Raw genomic sequence first — 18925 nt, 5'->3', positions numbered from 1 at the left:
CTCCAGCCCCTCAGCCTCACCTGCTACTGAGGAGCCTGGGAAGTCATCTAGAAAATGGGGACAGCCCCTCCCCAGCCCCTCAGCCTGCCAGCTGCAGATGCAAAAGCCCCAGGTGTGAGTACCAGTCTGGCATCTAGCTCTGCCCGACCCTCCTCCCACACCTGACCACACCCCACCCCTCATTCTGACCTCTGGGTGCTCTATGGAACTGTCCTGCTGGCTTTGGGCACTCTGACCCCTTCTTGGAGCCCAGGAAGGGGGGCTGGATAGACCCAGGATGGCTGCTTCCCTTTGAAGAGGGGGCTTGAGGTTATTAAAGAAGGGGGGTGGGGCAGGGAATCAAGAAAAAGCTAAAGGCAAGAGAGGTCTGAGCAACCAGGATCCTGGACAGGTTAGCTACTCCATGCTAGTCCCATGCCTTGGACTGCAGTTAACAGGATGCCCCTCAAAATGCAAAGGGGCTCATGATTGTGACACCAGGCCAAAGACTCCGAAGGACCCTCACAGTGCAGCTGAGACCCCCCAACACCCAGATGTCTTTGTCTTGTGTGTGACAGCTCCTGACACAGGACACACACTGAGGATCTGGTCCCCTTTATGGCCTGTGGTTGGGCTGGCCTGGTTGGTCCCATACCTGTTGACCCCTTCCAAATGGTTAGGTGCCTCCTGCGTGGCTTCTGCCAGGCACCCATGCTGACAGGTGCACTCCAGTTCCCAGTCATTGGCTCCAGGGTCCCCATATGGCCAAGGGCAGCCCTGGAACCCTGGGGCTTCAGAGTGGAGTCCCAGCACCTTCCTTGTCCCTGCTACCCTGGAACATGCTGCAGTGGATCTGTCCAATTTGCTCTTGGTGGACATCTGGGTACCTGCCTCAGGACTGCTACAGACACTTGCTCAAGCCCAAGGCCTGGCTTCTGTAGGGTCACACCAAAGGGCTCGAGGATAAGGTTTGGTTTGGTGTAGTGGAGCACTCCTATAATTCCAGAACTCAAGAAGAGGCTGAGGCAGGAGGATGACCCAGAGTTGAAGGCCAGCCTGGGCTATACAGTGAGATTAAGGCCTTCCTGAACTACATAGCAAGATCCTGTCTCAAAAAACAAAACAAACCGAAAGTTTGGCTCAAACAGAAGCCACCTTTTTTCCGAAGTGCCTAATTCTTGGAATGCTCCCACCTGAAAGGACATAGCAGCCCTCACTACCAGAGACCTCCCACTATAGAGCCCAGGAGGGGGCCCTGGGCCACCCTGTACCAGGTATAGTGGAGTAGGGCTGTGGGCTGAAGAGAAAAAATGGCACTGGGTTCTCTCCAAGAATGGCAGAGGCTGGAAAGGGGGCCTCTGGTGACTGGGGCACTCAGGTCCCTTCCTGTCCTTGGATTCTGAGGTTTGGGCCTTCAGCACATCCATGTTGGCATTGTCAGGGCTCTCTCACCCCACACCTCCACCCTGAGTGGAACCCTCCTCCACCCTGACCTGACACCCAGCCCCAGTTAAGGAGGATGAGGCCATCTGCAGACCTGAGGTTTGCCAGTGTGTTTATTGGGGCACTGCCCAGGCAGATAGTATGCACAACATACACAGAAGCACCTGGAGCCAGCCCAGCACCTAGAACTGCAGAGGGCGCAGGCGGGCAGCCTGAACCTGGGGCACACTGCCTTTGAAGTCCCCCATGCTGCTCAGATCTTGGCTAGGGCAGAGTGTGCATTGGCCTGTTCCTCTTGGATGGGCTTCCGGAAGCTTTTTCCCCCTGGGGAGGAGAGAGTGGAAGGTTGCAGGGGGTTGGGTCACTCTCCAGGAGAGGGGCAGGCCCACGACTGCTACTCACCAGAGGGCTTGGGGGCACCAGGTGGCATCCAGGCCCTTCTGTACAGGTACAGGACCAGTAGTACAGCCATGGGGACCAGTAGGCCCAGGCCCAGGCCCAGACCCAGGACAGCAGCCAGCACAGGGCCTGCAAGGAAGGGCCAGCTGGCTGAGTAGGTCCAGGAGGACAGCAGGAAGCTTTCAGTCCTCTCTCCTCTCCCTCCTCGCCTCCTGGGCAGGCCCTCATCACTGGGGGCCTCCAAGGGTGGCATGAAGGGCCCCTGAGAAGTCCAAGCCCAGGATGCAGTTGGCCTGGCCACGGTGGGCTGGGCCATGGTGAGCGAGCTCATGGTGGGCCTGGCCTTGGTGGACCTAGCTGTGGGACCCTGGGTCTCCCAGGACAGAGTGGCCAGGGGACTTCTGTCTTCACAGATGGCATCCGAACTGCTGCTGCCTTGCTTCAGTGTCTGTTTCCCAGCTGAGGCACATCTGGGGGCAGGGAGGGATGGTCAGACTGAGATAGAGATGGGGTCCATGCTGGTCACCACAGGGAGCCTCAGATTCCAGCCAAAGACAGCTGAGGACCCCAGTCCAGGCCTCAGCTTCCACTGTTTGGCTCACCATAAAACCCCAGCCCATGTTGCTCAGCTGGGGCTTGGCACCCCGAACCACCAGGCACTTCTACCAACCCACACAAAAGAGGCCTAAAGAGGACAAGTGGCCTGCAATGGGTGACAGGGCCTGGGACACTCCTGGGACCAGGCCTGGGGTCTCACATACACACCCCTCGCCCTGCTGTTATCACACGCTCATACATTGCACCCACAGGGATTTCGGCAAGGCCATTATTGGAGGTTGGACCCCAGGAGCTCCCAGCTGTCTGGTCCCAGACCTGGCCTATTACACAGCCAGGACCCATACCCATCTCTGATATCTCCCAGGTCCCTGAGCCCTCCCAGTACCCATTCCCCCATTGACACTCACTTGGTCCAGGGCTTACAGGCCTGGTTGCTGCCCAGGGAGAAATGGCCAGGAAGGCAGGGCTTGCAGTCTGCAGCAGACACCAAACTCTCAGCTACCTGATAGTGCCAGGGGCCTACACACCACAGCTGCTGAGATGGGGCCACAGGGCTGGGTACTCACCCCATGGGGAGTTGAAGGCAGAGGGGCTAGGGCTGCAGAAACCCCTCCCTGCCCACACTTGCCCACTGACCCTGACCAGGGCCCAGTCCCAGCCCAGCCCGCTGCACCCTGTGGCAGTGTGTGAAGTAAGGATATGGCCCATTTACACTAAGGCCATGGCTGAAGAGTCAGGGTCCATGGACACTTGCAGCCCTGCCAGGGCTCCTCTGAGGCTCACCAACTCCATGCTTGAAGCCATCCAAGGGCTGGGTGCCAGGCCTGCAGTGGCAGACAGTATCCTGTGTGGCTGTACAATTCTGCTTGATTTCACTCCCACTTCCTGGGGGGCAGATAGGGCTTAGACAGGGCCCAGTAGGGGAAGCTTGCCTCCCATCAGTGTAGGTACAGCCTCATCCCGGGCCTGAGGCCCTGGGCTCCCCACTCTCCCTTTGAAAGACCCCCTCCTGTCTTCTGCCTCTCCTGATCACTTGAACAGCCCCAGCTTCCCTCCACCAGCCTGCAGCCTGCAGCATCTGAGTCAGGACCCTCAAGGTCCCCACTTTGCCCCCACCTAGCCCAGGATAGCTCATGTGGCCAACTCATTCTCCACACAGCCTCCACATGGCCCAGGAGGGGGAGATCCCTCAGCTGCCCCAGGGACCCAAGGGAGGGCAGCCTGCCAAGTTCCGGCCTTGTTTCTGTAGGCTCCTGGAAGGTAGGTGCCCAATGTGTCCTCACTCTTTCTGGGCAGGACTAAGGGTCAGGGAGGGGGGGCAGGGGCTCACTCTGGTTGCAGTGTGTGCATGGCTTGCAGAACTGGTAGTTGACAGCCTCATTGTAGAAACCAGGTTTACACGGGAGGCACACACTGTCTGTGGTGCCTCTGCAGCGGCTCACCATCATGTTGCCTGTAGCAGACCCCCATCAGATTCATGGTGGACCAGCCCTGGCCAGCAGAGGCCGAGCTGCTGGCCCCACCCCTGCCCCATCCCTTCTAGCAGGTCCAAGTCTGCTCATCCCAGGACACTGAACCTATGTTACGACCATGTCCCCAGCCTGAGGCCAGGTCACTCACCTGGCTGGCAGTCATGACAGCACAAGTGGCCATTGAAGTAGGTGTCTCCGACACAGTTGAGCCCAGCTGTGGCGCCATGCACCAGCCCCAGAAGCAGGAGGGCACAGGCCCCCACACACATCCTCAGCTGTGTTCACAGGAGTCTGGGTTTTTTCCTTGCAGGATGTGACTATAACGGCTTGGGGGAGGGGCAGGAGGAAGCTGTATGAACATACAAACGCTGTGCTGGCGTGTGCACGTGGGTCCCTGTGTCTCACACACACCTTGCTCAGACACATACATGTGCATCCACTCAATGGCTAGGCTATCTCCTTGAAAACTCTGAACCCCAGCCACCCAGAGAATAGGGCCATGCTGAGGCCATTGCTAAAACAGCTCAGATTAGCAACTCCTACAGGAACAAAAAGATGGGCACCCCTGGGCACTTTTGTCCTTGGCATGGCCATGGGCAGTCCTACTACTACCTGGCAAGTATGCGGGGCACACAGGCATCTGAACAGAGAAATATCATGTACATACCGCCCACTTTGGCACTGGGACACATGCATCCTCACACTTTCTTACAACCCAGAGCTGGGGGAGGCTGGGGGGCCTCTGTGTCACTTCTCGCCTGTTAAATTGTGCCCCAATGAGATCATCTATCCCCAAGTTAAAGGTAACAGTTGCCATTGAGACCCCAGCCCCCCCTCCCAGGATGAGGTGCAGGAAGAGGCTGGAAATCCCCCACCCCCAGGGGCATAGGTGAGAGCAGAGTCCCTGGCCCACCTAGGGAAATTCCCACCTGTGCCATGCTGGCAAGGGGGTGGAGAAGCCACCGCTGGGCAGAGGGGCCACACTGCAGCCACTCTCTCCAAGCCCTGGATGGGCAGGAGCCACACAGCAGTGCACAATGACCCCACCACACAGGCACCTGAGGAGGGCCATCCAGCTCTCCTGCCCGACATCCACATGACGGAGTGAAGCCTTCCTCTGCCAAAGGGTCCTGGGGCCCTAGTGCTCAACACTCAGCCAGAGGAGCCTCCTCCTCTTCTGCCTGCCACTGCACATCAAGTAGCCAGCATCTGCCCACAGGCAACCTGTGGTGCACTCCAATCCACCCTCCAAGGGTCCCTGTGGGGTCCAGGCTCCTCCTGTGTGACCCATCCATGTTCACCATGCTGGGGCCCCCAGATTGTAGAGGAGACAGTACCAGCAGATGAGGAAGGGTCCCACAACCTTCTTCGGCACATCTGGGTCACAAAGGGCTCACACAGCCCAAGCTGCTGCCCCTCGAGCACCAGACCCTAGGTAAACAGCTTCTGAAGGACAGGGCAGGCTCACACTTCTGGGCCCATACTGAGCTGGGCCAGTGTCCTGGATGCTAAGACAGCCAATTGCCGTGAACCTCCTCGTCCAAGGCCACAAGCAAGCAGAGGGGCTAGCAGCAATAGCTGTCAGGGCAGCCCACACCCAAGGTAAAGGCACTGCCTTTCTGCTGGTGCACCCTGCCCGGCTCTGAAACCTTTTTGTTTGTCTAGAAACTAGCCCAGGTGTCTACACACCCCCAGGGCTGGCAACTCTCCTCACACTGCACAGCAACAGTCCCATGGGCAGGGCGAGGTCACACCACAGCTGAAGACAGCAGCTAAGGACAAAATCAGGAGGGTGCAGGTAGTGGTGCAGCAGCAGTCAGGGGCAGGCTACCTGGCATGCAGCAGCAGTGTCCTGCGCGGATGTGCAATTCAGGGCTGGGCATCCCACCAAGGCACTGGCCCAGGCCCATGCTAACCCCAAATCTGACTCCACTGGGATCGGCAGGGGCCTCCCCTTATCCTGTGTGGCCCCCTTCTGTCCCCTCACAGGCCTCAGGTAGGCATGGCCTCACTTGCACCTTTGGGAGAATCAAAACATTCAGCAAAAGCTATAAACCCCTCTGCCACCAAATCACCCACCTCAAAGGCTTCTAGTGGAAGCCACTTGGCCACAAAATTTTTTTTTATCAAAAAGAATACAGTGGTGAGAAAAAGGCAACTGTATTTTAAAGTAAACTAATGATTCTTGTGACAGTAAGTCTTTCTCAGAGACTGCAAGCTGAGGACGACCTCACCCCACACACCCCGGCCCCGGCCCCAGCCCAGGAAGGAGGTGCCTTCCATGTTGCCTGGCTACTCTCTGCCAGCAAAATGTGTCTAGTTTCATCTCAATCTTTCAATTTTCAAGGTAACAGCAGGAGCTGCGTGATTTCTAAGTTCTGCACCTGGATAGGATACAGCCAGTACCTTCAGCAGAGTTCAGCAGTTCTCAGAAACAGAAGTAGCAGTCAAGGAACAGAAGGATCGAGACATTGCTAACCAGGTGTGAGGTGACCCACAGGGACAGGCACCAAAGAGGAACACAGCTAAGCACAACTTTAATAAACTCAGGTCATGCCACAGCCTCAGCTGAGCCCAAGAGTGTGGTCGTGGGCAAGAGCAAAAGGGAGGTTCTGGGATGGGCCTAGGTGCAGGACAGGCACCAGCCCCTGCCACACGGACCACAGCCCTTGGGGGTGAGGGGGCTGCAGGGCCATGGTGCTCAGAACTCCTCGTGCACATTGCGGGCATAGTCCATCAGCTTGCTGCCTGTGAAGAACTCGCTGTACTTGAGGATCTCCTCGGGCTCCAGATGGTGGTTCTGGTTCTCGTCGGCAATGGCAATCATCTGCTTGGCCTCGTTGAGGGCGTTATACTCGTTCATGGGGTCCATGTAGTTCTGAAGTGAAGCCAGGCACAGTGAGCAGCCCCTTTCTAGCACTCTATAACCACATGGCCCCTTGGGTCCAGCCTAGGTTTTCCCTGTCACTGGGAGACGTGGTCTCAAGACACCACCACCAACACCATGCCAGGGTGAAAAGTAGCACTTTCTGCTTCTAGGAAGAGGTGGCCCAGCTCTACATGGTGACCACCCATGGAAGCAGACCCTGGTTTAGAATGCCACACTGGTTGTAGGTTGGAGCCGTAGACATGTTGGAACATTCTGGAAGGATGAGGATGCCTGCCTGGGCCTAAAAGGAGCCCCAAGTACAGAGAATGACTTAACCACTGGGCAGGGAGGGCCCAGCTGGCTGCCAAGACCCTAGTACATCAGAGACCTCTAACTTTAGCCATGCCTGACTTGGCTATTGAGAGGTCAGAGGGCATGGTGTGGACCCAAATGACTCATTCAGCAGTGGGAAAAACAAGCCTAGGCAGCACCCACACAGGAGTTCAGTGGAAATAGTTCAGAAGACGGTAGGGGTTTCAACCCACGCCCATCCACGTGGCAGAGGTTGGCCCTGCCCCGAGGTCCTTACAGCTGCAGCCAGCCCAGTAGCCGTTCAATAACTGAGCATGACACGTGTTTTCCCTTCTGATCCCATAAGAACTCCAACATGAGGCTGGGGTGCAGCTGTGCCAGAGCACTTGCCTGATATGTGACACCCTGGGCTCCATCCCCAGCACCAAAAAGACAAAACAGAAAAAGAATTTCTTAATTCCTCCCACAGGCAGTGCTGCCACACAGGATAAAGTGGAAAGCTGCTTTTGAGGCTCAGAGGCCAAGTGTCAGGGACACTGGGCTCTCACTTCCCAACCTGTTGAGTACAAACACGGACCCTACATGGTCATATGCCCTCCTGGAGCTATGTGGCCAGAGGCTACCAAGCAAGCATCCAAGCAGCTGTCCTCCTCCAGACCCTTGGTACCTGGCAGCCCACCTCTGCGGCTACCCTGTGCCAGCACCCTTTCCTCAGCAGTTCTGCTGTGGGTCCAGCTAAAGATGTAGGGCTGGGATGTCACCAGAACACAAGCAGGCCCTGTTATGGTTTGTGTCTAGATGTCCCCCACAGAGCCTCACATGGTCATAGGTGGGAATTTTCAGAGGTGGCTGGATCTGAAGTATGTGATGCTGCTGGGATTAAGTGTGTGACGTTGGGACTAAGAATGTGTGACTGGTGTGGCATAGTTCTGAGTGTGGATAATGGAAAGGCCCAATCTGGGTATGAGTGCTACCTGCCCTAAGGCCATGTAGCCTAGTTTAATAGTTGCTGTTTGCTGACTGTCTATTCACTGCTTTGCTGCCTTCCTGCCTGCAGCCCACCATTAACTACTTCTCCTGAGTGATGCCCCTCTACCATGCCACCCTGCCTTGGAGCTAGCCAACTATGAAATGAAACCTCTACAAACTGTGACCTACAATAAACTTTTCCTTTTCTAACTTTGGGTGCTGGGTATTTTGTCTCAGCCACAGGCCCTCACTCACCTCTAGCTCATCCATGGTCACAATCCCATCGTGGTTGGAGTCTATCAGCTCTTCAAACTCTTTCTTCCTGTCTCTGACCCAGCTGTCATCCATGTCCTGGCCCTGTTGGTTCTCAACTGTGCCCACAGGCAGGGAGATGAACTCAGGCAGAGAAAGCTGTTTGTCGCCATCCTGGTCTATGGACACAAGGTGGGGAGCAGGAGACACTTGCTAGGACCTCACAAGAGACACCCAGCAGAGAAGCTGCTCTGTTTGACTTGTTAGATTTTGGCCTAAGGTCTGCAGCCGCCTCTTAAGTGCCCACTTGGAGACCTGGTCAGGTCTGGCCCACCCTCTCTGGCCTGGAACCTGTGGGGTGACATAACCTTACCCAAGTCCCGGACAATCTCCTTGACCATGAACTTGAGCATGCCCCGGCTGTGCTCAGGATGAAGGAAAGACAGGAACTCGTCCTCAGTCAGCAGCAGGTCTGCAGGGGGATTGTCTGCCTGATACCAGCGGTCTTTGAGGTTCTCCAGGACTTCCTGTGCTGAGAGAGGCATGCCCATGAGGACCCCAGCATGCAGACACCAGCACACACATCTAGGGGGTTCCATGGTGCTGAGCTCAGAAGGCCAGTATGTGGGACATGCTGGGCTGGAGGACACGCCTGGCCCCAGGAAGGGGACACACAGGCCCCCTCAACACAGCTCTGATTCCTGCCACCACCAGTCTCCCAAGAAATGACCCAGAATCTCCAGACACAGCACAGTATCCCAGATACACACAGTGCAGACTCCCAGAAATAGCACAGAACTCCTAGACACAGCCCAGGACTGCAGACACAGCTCCAAATCCCCCACTCATCTTCAGATTCAATCTAGATCCCTAACATAGCCCATAACCCCCCAACATGACCCAGGATCCCTGAAATTGTCTAGACCCTTGGACACAGCCCAGAACTCCCTAGACATGGCTAAAAATACCCAAGACACAGCCTTAGACCCCTGGACATGGCCTAGAATCCCCCCAGCATGGACTAGGACCCCCTGACATGGTCTAGGATCCTTGAAAGTGAGCCAAGAACCCACCCTCAGATGCAGCTCAGACCCTCCACCTTTCCAGTGCACCTCTGGCTACTTGGTCCTGGCAGAAATGGAAACCGTGCAAGGCTGAGTCATCCTTGGCGACATATGTAGGGACAAAGGTGTCTCTTTCATTCACCTCTTCCACGTGCAGCACTGCAGAGGGTGGCACAGCAGAAAACCCCTCCTCTACAAATGACTGACACTGAACACAGAGTTCCCACAGACCCTCTGGCACTGGGTCCTTGGCAGAAACTCAATGTCCCCACCATCCTGGGACCCACAATAGCCAGTGACCAAGTCCTGGTGTGCAGGATTCTATGAGAAGTGGGTGGCTCAGCCCTGGATGCATCACCCTCTGGTCATAACAGACAGTGAGTAGCTGCTGTATCTCAGTGGTGACCTGAAGCTTAGCCTGTGACAAGATAAAGGAAATGGAAGTCAGGCAAGGTGGCCCATGCTTGTCATCACTGTGACTCAGCAGCCTGAGACAGGAAGACAGCTGAAGCCCAGGAGTTTAAGGCCAGCCTGGGAAATGTAGCAATACCTCACTTGAAGTAAAAAGAGCTAACATCAGGAAACCATGGGAATTGGGGATAGGTGGTCATGAGAGGTCTTGGTGCTGCTGTGACCACTATGGTGCTATTTTGCCCAGGTAAGCTGCACACCAAGGACCAAGGATACAGAGCACAATGCCAGACATTGTGTGGCCAAGCCCATGGGACAAAAGTGCGATGACAGACCACAAGGGACTGAGCAGAAAAGAGAACCACAGCCCCTCACCCCAAGCCATACAGACCAGGGCTGAGGAGAAATCACCAGGTGCGGCTGGGCAGGTAAAGAGGAGGTGGAGGCAGTGACAGCTAAGGCCTTAACTATGGACACCCCCCCCCACACACACACCAGCATGGCTCTAATGCCCCAGGTGAGGGTTTCCTGAGGCCCCTGAGTGAGGTGGGGTCACCCTGAGGGGCCCAGAGCACTGCCTACTGCTTCCTCTATCTGCTCTTTCACCATCTCTACCGGGGTCCCCTCCCCTTCCTCTTACCCCATCTCAAGTCTTATGCAGGCTATGCTCTCTTCTTGGAACCTCCCCATTGTGGGGCTGGGTCCTCCCTTCCTCCAGAGCAAAGCACCAGATCTTGAGCCTCCAGCCAAGGCAGGGCCCCATCCTGTGCTTTAGAGCCCTGGAGTCCTCCTTAGGACTTAACCAAGTACTGATAATAACACCAAAGGTGCTCTACCAGGCAGGTGGACATTGCTCTGACAGGCCCAGGGAACACTCAGGCCAGAGGGTTATCAGTGCTGTTCTCCCACTTCCTCTGACAGCCCCGACATCTACACGTGCTGGATCACACTGCCCACAACATGTAAGACACACTCACACTCCCTCACACAATCTGACAAGCTCTGTCCACCTGTCCAGGTATCTGCCTGCCATTCTGGGCCACCTGTCTGCCCAGCACAGCAACCCTGGCACTCACTCTCCTCATCCACCTTCAGCTCCTCATGGTTCCTGATCGCATCAGCAACCTCCTTCTCATTGTGGCCTTTGCTTGTCAAAAACTTCACTTTGTATTCATCCCAGGACACGTGGCCTAAAAGGACAGATGGCACCTGTCAGAATGTTTAAAATTCCTGAACCATAAGCAGCCACAGGAGGCAGGCCATCTGCCCCAAGTGTCTTGCGGGGGCAGTGGTCTAGGGTGGAGAGGCCAGAGCCCAAGCCTCAGTCCTGCCCAGTGCCTACCACCCACTTTCCAACCTGCACAGCTGCCAGGGGGCCTCCATCCCTCAGGGTCAACAGATGAACAAGCTGGCAACATGTGGCAGGATAGTACGAGGAGGAGCCCTAAACTAGTAAGAAGCTGTGGGCTTTTTAGTTAAAACCGCTGGGTCACAGCTGGTCCTTGCTGTGTATCCTACATCTTCAGCAAATGTCAATCGGCATGAAGAACCAATGCTGGTGGAAACTAGCCCTTATCCCATGCCTCAGAGACCCCTGGCTCTGGCTTTCTGCACTCCCTGTCTTTCAGCCCAATGCCCTGTCCAGCAGGCCTGTCCCACCAAGGCCAGGCTGCTGCTACTACTGTGACTCCTGCCCTACTTGATGGCACGGCCCCCTGTACCATCGCCATCAGGGTCCACAGCCCGGAAGTGCATCTTATTCTCCTTCACAGCCTCCTGGAAGTGTTCAGCTGTCTTCTCCATGATCCAGCGCTGCATCTCCTTGGCACTGATCCTCCGGTCTGTGTTCACATCCACTCTAGGTGGGCAGGTGGCAGGCAGAAATCAGAAAGGCCCCAGGACCCATGACAGAAAGAGGGGCATGGCAGACCACAGTGATACACTCCACTTGGCAGGGACACAGAAATCCAGGGGACCTGGGGGCTTGCTGGGGGACTTGGAGAACGGAACTTGAGGTACAGTGAGGAAGTGGGCAGTTTGGTCTGCAGCTGCCCCTCAAAACATGACCAGAAGAATCATCGCCCAACCCCCCTCCAACCATGACTTGTCATATGTTCTCAACATCCTGTTTCATGGGAACACTCCACATACACAGTTACAGGATTCAGGGTGAAGGACCTTAAGGGACATAACACTGTTTAAGAAGGGAGGAAACAGGACTCAGGGACAGACAACAGGAATACCCAAACATACAGAACAAAGGGAGTCAGAGGAGCCCTGGGTGTCACTATGACTGCCGAGACTGTCCCCTTGGCCCCTGGTATTGCAAGCTGCTGTGACCTCTCCTATGAAGGACCAGCCGACTGACCATGGCAGATGCTGGGCACTGTCTACTTCTGGCCTGCTGACTATGCGTGTCAAGAAGACTCAGGGCTGCCAGCCCAACCCTCCCCTCAGGCCGCACTCAGCCATAGCACATCCTGCAGCAGCCTCCATGGCCTCCCTCATGGGAGGCAAATGCAACCCGTGCATACACCTACTTAGAGAAGATGACCATCAGCTTTCTCCTGCTCCTGCGAGGCTCTGTGTCCTCATCAAAGCCACCCACATCTTTCCCTAGGAAGACCTCCTGGTGGAAATCCTTGTTGAGGTGCCCATCCATCTCGAGTTTCACCCCATTCAGGTGGTCTGGGGGCAGAAGCTCCTTTTCCTCTCTGTTGGCTGCTCTCTCCCGGGTGGATGAGTGGTTGGCTGGCCGTGCAGATGCCATCAAAAGGACAAAACCCAGGAGCCAGAAGCAGTGTGCAGCCAGGCCACAGAGGGGGGCTTGCCTGGAAGCCATTGCCAAGGAGTCAGGCTGTGGAGCAGTGGCAAGGTGTGGGCAGGAAGCAGGAACAGGGAGCAGCAGAGCTGAGGTAGATCACAGCTCAAATCCAAGCCTTGGGCCCTGCCAAGGGTTCTGAGGGCCCAGAACAGCCACGGGCTGACTGCCCAGAAAGCTGAAGATGGACAGCACAGGATTCAGACCCCAGCAAGCAGATGAGTCTACAATAAAAGCAGAGACTCATTGCTTAGTAGAACCCAACAAATACTTCAAGAAATGTACTTATTTTATAACCTAAGACAAAAGTGATCAAGACTACACACTTACTTCCTTTGGTACAGGAGTGGAACCCAGGGTCTTCTTTGTGGGCACCATGAATTCTTTTTACTCTGCAATGCCCCTCAGCTAACCTGCCTTGGACCCACTGATTATGGACTGAAACCTCTACAAACGAAATCAAACTCAGGATCTTGCGCTTACTAGGCAGGTGCTGAGTTGCTAAGCTATATCCCTGATCCTATTTGCCACTGTTAATGTTTATTTTCTCTTCTCTGAGTGTTACCAGGAATTGAGTTTTCAAAAGAAGGCTGGTCACTATGAACAACTTCAAATAGAAGTGGAAGAGATTTATCCCCCCAAAATGAACAAATCTCAACAGAGAAACACAAGAAATACGAAAAAAGACAGTACTACAACTCCTAACAGTTCATAAAGCTCTAGTAACTGAATGCAAAGATATCAAAATTGAACTAAGATGGTATAAAAAACCTAAATAGATGAACAAAAAGCAATGAGATTAAAGTGTAATTAAAAAGTCTTCCGGGTGGGGATTTAGCTCAGTGGGGCCGCCACTTGGCTCACAAGTGCAAGGACCCAAATTCGATCCCCGGTACAAAAAAGAAAAGAGATTATAACCAAGACCTGTCATGTAAAGGTGCAGGATCCCAATAATGAATGTAACTGTACTGTATACCTAAAATGTACCAATAAACTCAATTTTAAAAAAAGTCTTCCAAAAAAGAAACAACAGTCCAGGACCAGACAGGTTCACTGCTGAATTTTAACAGACATTTAAAGAAGAACTAACACCAGTGCTCCTTGAACTGTTCAATGAAATAGAAAAGGAAAGAATACTTCTGCATTCTTTCTATAAGGACAGAATCACTCCTATCACCAAAACTTAATAAGGACACAACAAGAAAAAAGAAAACTATAGATCAAAGCCCTTGATGAATCCTTAATAAATCCTTAATAAAATACTTGTTAACTGAATTTCACCACACATTAAAAAGATCATATACCATGATCAAGTTGGCTTCTTTCCGAGTCTGCAAGACTGGTTCAACATATGTAAATCAATAATGTAAAATACCACATAAATGGAATCAAGGATAAAAAATGTATGCTTGTCTCAAATGATGCAGGAAAGACTGGCAAAATTCAACATCCTTCATGATGAAAGCCTTGAAGAAATTAAATATATAAGGATCATATCTCAACATAATGAAGGTTATATCTGACAAATGTATAGCCAACATCATACTCAGTGGAGGAAAACTGAAAACATTTTAAATCAAGAACACAACAACGATGTCCATTGTCATCACTCAATTCAGTATAGTACTTGAAATTTAAGGCACAACAATTAGCCAAGAGAAAGATTAAAAAGGATAGAAGTAGGGAAAGAATAAGCCAAACTATCTTTTTTTTTACAGAGGACAGGATTCTATATTTAGAAGATCCTAATGATGCCACCAAAAAACTTTTGGATCTAATAAAAAAGTTCAGCAAAATAGAGGACACAAAATTATGCATCAATAATAAACTAGCTAAAGAAGAAATCAGGAAAATAATTCCATTCACAATAGCTTTGGGGCTGGGGATTTAGCTCAGTGGCGCCATGCTTGCCTCACAAGCACAAAGTCAAATTCCATCCCTGGTACTGGAAACAAACAAGCAAGCAAGCAAAAAACACAAAAGCTTCAAAAATATAAAATACCGCGAGATCAATTTGACCAAATAAATAAAAGACCTTTACAATTAAAATTACAGAATACTAAAGAAAGAAATTAAAGAAAACACAAGAATATGGAAAGTGGGGCCAGGGATTTAGCTCAGTGGTTCCACCACCTGCCTCACAAGCACAAGGGCCTGAGTTTGATCACCGGTAAAAAAAAAAAAAAAAAAAAAAAAAAAAACTAATGACTTACAAAACTAGGAAAACCATTCCAAAATTCATGTGGAAACACAAAACATCCAGAATAGCCAAAGCTCCTAAGCAAAAAGAGGAGTGCTGGAAGTCTCACAATATCCAATTTCAAAATATACCACGAAGCTATAGTAATCAAAAAAAGCATGGCACAAAAATAGACATATAGACCAATGAAATGGAATAGAGAACACAGAAATAAACCTACTCAAGCAGTCATCCGATTTTTTTTTTTTTGGTACCAGGGATTGAACTCAGATTCTTGTGCTTGGGAGGATGGTGGCAGAACCACTGAGCTAAATTCTGGGCCCCAGTCATCTAATTCTTGACAAAGAGGCCAAAACCATGTTAGAAAAAAAGACAGCTTCTTTAACAAATGGTTCTGGGAAAACTGGATATCCATTTATAAAAGATAAAACTAAGATATATGTATAGATATATATATATAGATATCTATATATATATATCTATATATATATCCTCTTATTCTTTACAAATATTAATTCAAAATAGGGCAAAGACCTAAACAAAAGTATAAAACCTTAAACTAAAGTGCTAGAACAAAACAGGAGAAATGCTTGAAGTCAGAGACACAAGCAAAGGCTTCCTGAATAGGATGCCAACAGCACAAGAAATAATAGCACTAATCAACAAATGGAACTACATTAAATTAAGAAGCTTCTGAAGAACAAAAGAAACAATCAACAGAATGAAGAGAGAACAAAGTGGTAGAAAATTTTTGCCAGCTACTCTTCTGATGGAAGATTAATATCAAGAATACGAAAAGAACTCAAAAAACCCTAATACCAAAAATTCAAATAGCCCAGTTAAGTGGGCAAATAAATTCTCACCCCAGTCAGAATGACTACCTTCAAAAAATAATAAATGCTGACAAGGATATGGGGGATAGGAACCTTTCTACACTGCTGATGGGAATGTAAATTAGTACAGCCACTATGAAAATCAGTATGGAGGTTCATCAAACTTAAAAACAGAACTGTCCTATGACCCAGATATCACACTGCTTGGGATACACCCAAAGGAATTAAAATCAGCATACTATAGGACTACCTGCCTATCCATACTGCAGCACAATTCACAACAGCTAAGATATGGAACCAGCCTAGATGCCCATCAACCAGATGTGGTATATATGCACAAAAGAATATTATACAGCCATAAAGAAGAAAAACTAGGGGCCAGGGCTTTAGTTCAGTGGTGCTGTGCCTGCCTTGCAAGCACAAGGACCTGAGTTCAATCCCTGGTACCAAAAAAAAAAAAAAAAAAAAAAAAAAAAAAAAAAAAAAAAAAAAGAAGAAGAAAGAAAAAAGAAGGAGGAAGAATTGTCATCTGCAGATAGATAAATATATGGACCTGGAGATCATGTTGAACAAAATATGCCAGACTTGGAAAAACAAGTATCATATTTTCCCTAATATTTGGAACCTAAAAGAATAAAATACCAAAACCCAAAGATGACATGAAAATAGAAGGAAGACTGCTATTACACAAGGGAAATGGGGGATGGGGTGTAAAGGAGGGTAACAGAGATAATAGGACCAAAATATGTTATATGCATGTATAAAATATCACAGTGAAACAATATTTTGTACAATTAATATGCACCAAAAAAAATTTTTAATTAAAAAAATTTTTTTACTTTAACACAGGGTCTCACTAAATTGCTAAATTTCTTAGACTAAGCTCAAGCTTTCAATCCTCCTGCCTCAGCCTCCCAGGGCACTGGGGTTACAGGTGTGCACCATAACGACTGGCTCATTTTTCTCTTTTTCAAAGATGACAGGAACTAGATATGGTGGTGCGTGTCTGTAACCCCAGCACCCTTGGAAGCTGATGCAGAAGAATCAAAACTTTGGGCACAGCATGAGCAACTCTCCAACTTAGTAGAAGGCCCCCAGTTCAATCCCCAGTAACCAAGGGCTGAGGATGTAGCTCAGCGGCACCTTTCCTGCCTGGCAAGCACAAGGTCCTGAGTTCAATATCTGGTACCAAAAGAAAAGAAAGAAAAAAAAACTTATATGTAGCAATATCCATATACACATATACAATTCCCAGTAACCAGAAAAGAAACAAACAAACAAAACACTGGTTTTCAGCTCTGTCTCCTCTTTAAAGCTGACACCAACCTCCAGGGACTGACTGGCCCCTACACAGTGCAGCCTGCCAGCACCGTCTGATTCTGTCCCTCCCTTGTCACAGAGCTTACCACAGGATTGTGGCCACTCACTCTGTAGCCCAACCTGAGTACTGTGAGGTTGTGACCCTGGCTGGGTCACCTAACCTTCCTGTCCCATTTCTCCCTAAGAATCAGGACACTCCCTGCCCCTTGCTAGGTCTGGGCACTGTTTCACACACATCTGTACACAAAGGTACCCATGCACACATCCTTGCTCACATTCCTGGAAGAACACTAGGAAAGCTCAAGGCTCAGAGGGACTCCTGTTTTTCCTGCAGTCTGTCCATCCATGTGGAAAACCACACCTACCAGTCCCACCAGGTATAGGTGGGGCTCAGTGTGTGTTGCAGCTGACCCTTGTCCTATGACTTGCAATTCTAAAAAGGCTAGGACCCTGTATCAGTCAACTTCTGTATCCTCGCACCACTGGGCTGGCTGAACACAGATGACACTCAACAACAGCTGCCTCTGGGGACATCCAACTGGCCACTTCCTTTCAGGCCCAAGATGATGTCTGCGACTCCCTTATGTTGGACCCAGCAAGCACTGCAGCCAAAGGGGCCTGGGGTCCCCCAAGGAAAGGAACCCCAAAGTATTTGCTCCTGATGGATGTTCTCAGAGCTGCTAAGAGCTGTCTCTTCCTGCCACACATGTGACTCCATTCCTGCATCCCAGTTCTCCTGGCCAGGGAAGCAATGAGTAAAAACCAAGGGAACTTCCTGCTAGTGTTAACTCCCTAACAACCACCATAAAAATACAGTGTGCAAAGAGATTGTACTTTGCTCTTTTTCTCCTCCCACCCCAGTTCTGAGGATTGAACCCAAGAAGCACTGTGCTATATCTCAAGAGATTCTAAAGAATTTTGAGACAGGGTTTTCACTAAGTTCCCCAGGCTGGACTCAAACTTCCAATTCTCCTGACTCAGCATCCTAGCTAGATTTATACGTCACCACTCTTGCCTTGTACTTTATTTCTTGAAAGAACAGTCAGTTCTTGCTGGGGATTTTGCTCAGTGGCACTGTGCCCACCTCACAGGTGCATGGTCCTGAGTTTTATCCCCAGTATCAGAAAATAAAAACCAAAAAACAGAGAGTTCTCACTATCTTGATGAACTATGGAACACTTAATTTCAACTTCTTATATATAAAACATAACCCAAAATAATTACAAATACCAAGCATGAGTCATTCACCTTATGGAAAGAGTAACAGCAGGACTGAACTAGCTGGGCAGCTGCTTGCATGGCAGTGTCTTTCAAGGAACAGTAGCCAGTTTCTAACAAGTAGTCAATAAATTCTCAAGAAACAAAAATTGGAAACAGGACATCATAATCTCTCCACTTTATCTGCAGTCAATAGCAGTCCAAAAATGATATTTACTTACACTCATTTACTAATATATTTAGTAACTCACTCATTTAGGATACATTTAGTAACTTTATTGCAGTTTGTCACCACAACCGTTCTGTTTTATTATTTGGTATAGTTGCTGAGCTTTTCCTGGGCCTAACTTATTAGCTAAGCTTTGGCACAGGAACGTTATGAGCGAACCCACAGCCCAGGTGGGGCTCAGGATTAACTGAAGCTCCAGGACCCTAGGGATGCGTGGGAGGGGGCTTCTGTATATCTTTACCATCCGAAGGCTCAGTCCTGGCGAAACATGACTGTTTCGGAGCTCTAAGGTTTTAGAGGTAGCGCTAAGGGCACTCGCCAGACCCGCCGCCGAGGCTGAACTAGGCCACGACTACCAGGGATCATTTTATCGATAGAGAAACCGAGGCAGAGACTCTGAGCCACCTGTGAGATCCCCTCGCTGGTAGGGACCTGAGCCCCCACCTCTCCAGCCTGTTTCCACGATACCGTGGGTTCTGTCAGGAAGAAACCGGGTGAGGCCGGCAACCAGAACCGCGGACCTGGCCTGGCCCAGAGCAGCAGCTACCTCAGCTTCCTGCTCCTGGCTGCGCCGCC

The 18925-nt window shown here is 50.8% G+C and overlaps 2 protein-coding genes across 3 annotated transcripts; both read right to left on the bottom strand.

Moving 5' to 3' along the window:
• Positions 1–1609: 1609 nt before the first annotated feature.
• On the bottom strand, positions 1610–4804 carry Tnfrsf4 (TNF receptor superfamily member 4). Its single transcript, XM_033767647.1, has 7 exons — positions 4519–4804; positions 4000–4200; positions 3710–3832; positions 3163–3264; positions 2787–2853; positions 1825–2291; positions 1610–1746 (listed from the first exon to the last, which is right to left on the bottom strand). Exons 2-7 carry the CDS (start codon positions 4118–4120, stop codon positions 1676–1678), a joined length of 951 nt encoding a protein of 316 aa, XP_033623538.1. The 5' UTR covers positions 4121–4200; positions 4519–4804; the 3' UTR covers positions 1610–1675.
• Positions 4805–6371: 1567 nt separating this feature from the next.
• Sdf4 (stromal cell derived factor 4) lies at positions 6372–18915 on the bottom strand. Of its 2 annotated transcripts, none has more exons than XM_010627685.3 (7): positions 18897–18915; positions 12269–12773; positions 11450–11586; positions 10805–10918; positions 8627–8785; positions 8257–8432; positions 6372–6729 (listed from the first exon to the last, which is right to left on the bottom strand). In XM_010627685.3, exons 2-7 carry the CDS (start codon positions 12568–12570, stop codon positions 6553–6555), a joined length of 1065 nt encoding a protein of 354 aa, XP_010625987.1. In that variant the 5' UTR covers positions 12571–12773; positions 18897–18915; the 3' UTR covers positions 6372–6552. The 2 variants fall into 2 exon arrangements, with proteins under 2 accessions (XP_010625987.1, XP_010625988.1); XM_010627686.3 differs by lacking the exon at positions 18897–18915 and adding an exon at positions 18151–18216.
• Between the last annotated feature and the right edge of the window lie 10 nt (positions 18916–18925).

The sequence above is a fragment of the Fukomys damarensis genome, unplaced genomic scaffold, assembly GCF_012274545.1.
Source record: "Fukomys damarensis isolate Sample0158 unplaced genomic scaffold, DMR_v1.0_HiC HiC_scaffold_23, whole genome shotgun sequence".
In the NCBI taxonomy this organism is placed as follows: domain Eukaryota; kingdom Metazoa; phylum Chordata; class Mammalia; order Rodentia; family Bathyergidae; genus Fukomys; species Fukomys damarensis.
This window is presented reverse-complemented; position numbering and strand designations above follow the sequence as displayed.

Bases quoted from the DNA above. Each gene is read 5' to 3' on its own strand.
- Tnfrsf4 (XM_033767647.1), bottom strand. From the start codon at position 4,120: ATGTGTGTGGGGGCCTGTGCCCTCCTGCTTCTGGGGCTGGTGCATGGC. The intron at 3,265-3,709 runs GTGAGCCCCTGC...TCTGCCCCCCAG, and splicing joins ATGCACACACTGCAACCAGA to GAAGTGGGAGTGAAATCAAG. The intron at 1,747-1,824 runs GTGAGTAGCAGT...TCTCCTCCCCAG, and splicing joins TGGTGCCCCCAAGCCCTCTG to GGGGAAAAAGCTTCCGGAAG.
- Sdf4 (XM_010627685.3), bottom strand. From the start codon at position 12,570: ATGGCTTCCAGGCAAGCCCCCCTCTGTGGCCTGGCTGCACACTGCTTC. The intron at 10,919-11,449 runs GTACAGGGGGCC...CTGTCCTTTTAG, and splicing joins TGTGGACCCTGATGGCGATG to GCCACGTGTCCTGGGATGAA. The intron at 6,730-8,256 runs GTGAGTGAGGGC...GCTTCACTTCAG, and splicing joins TGACCATGGATGAGCTAGAG to AACTACATGGACCCCATGAA.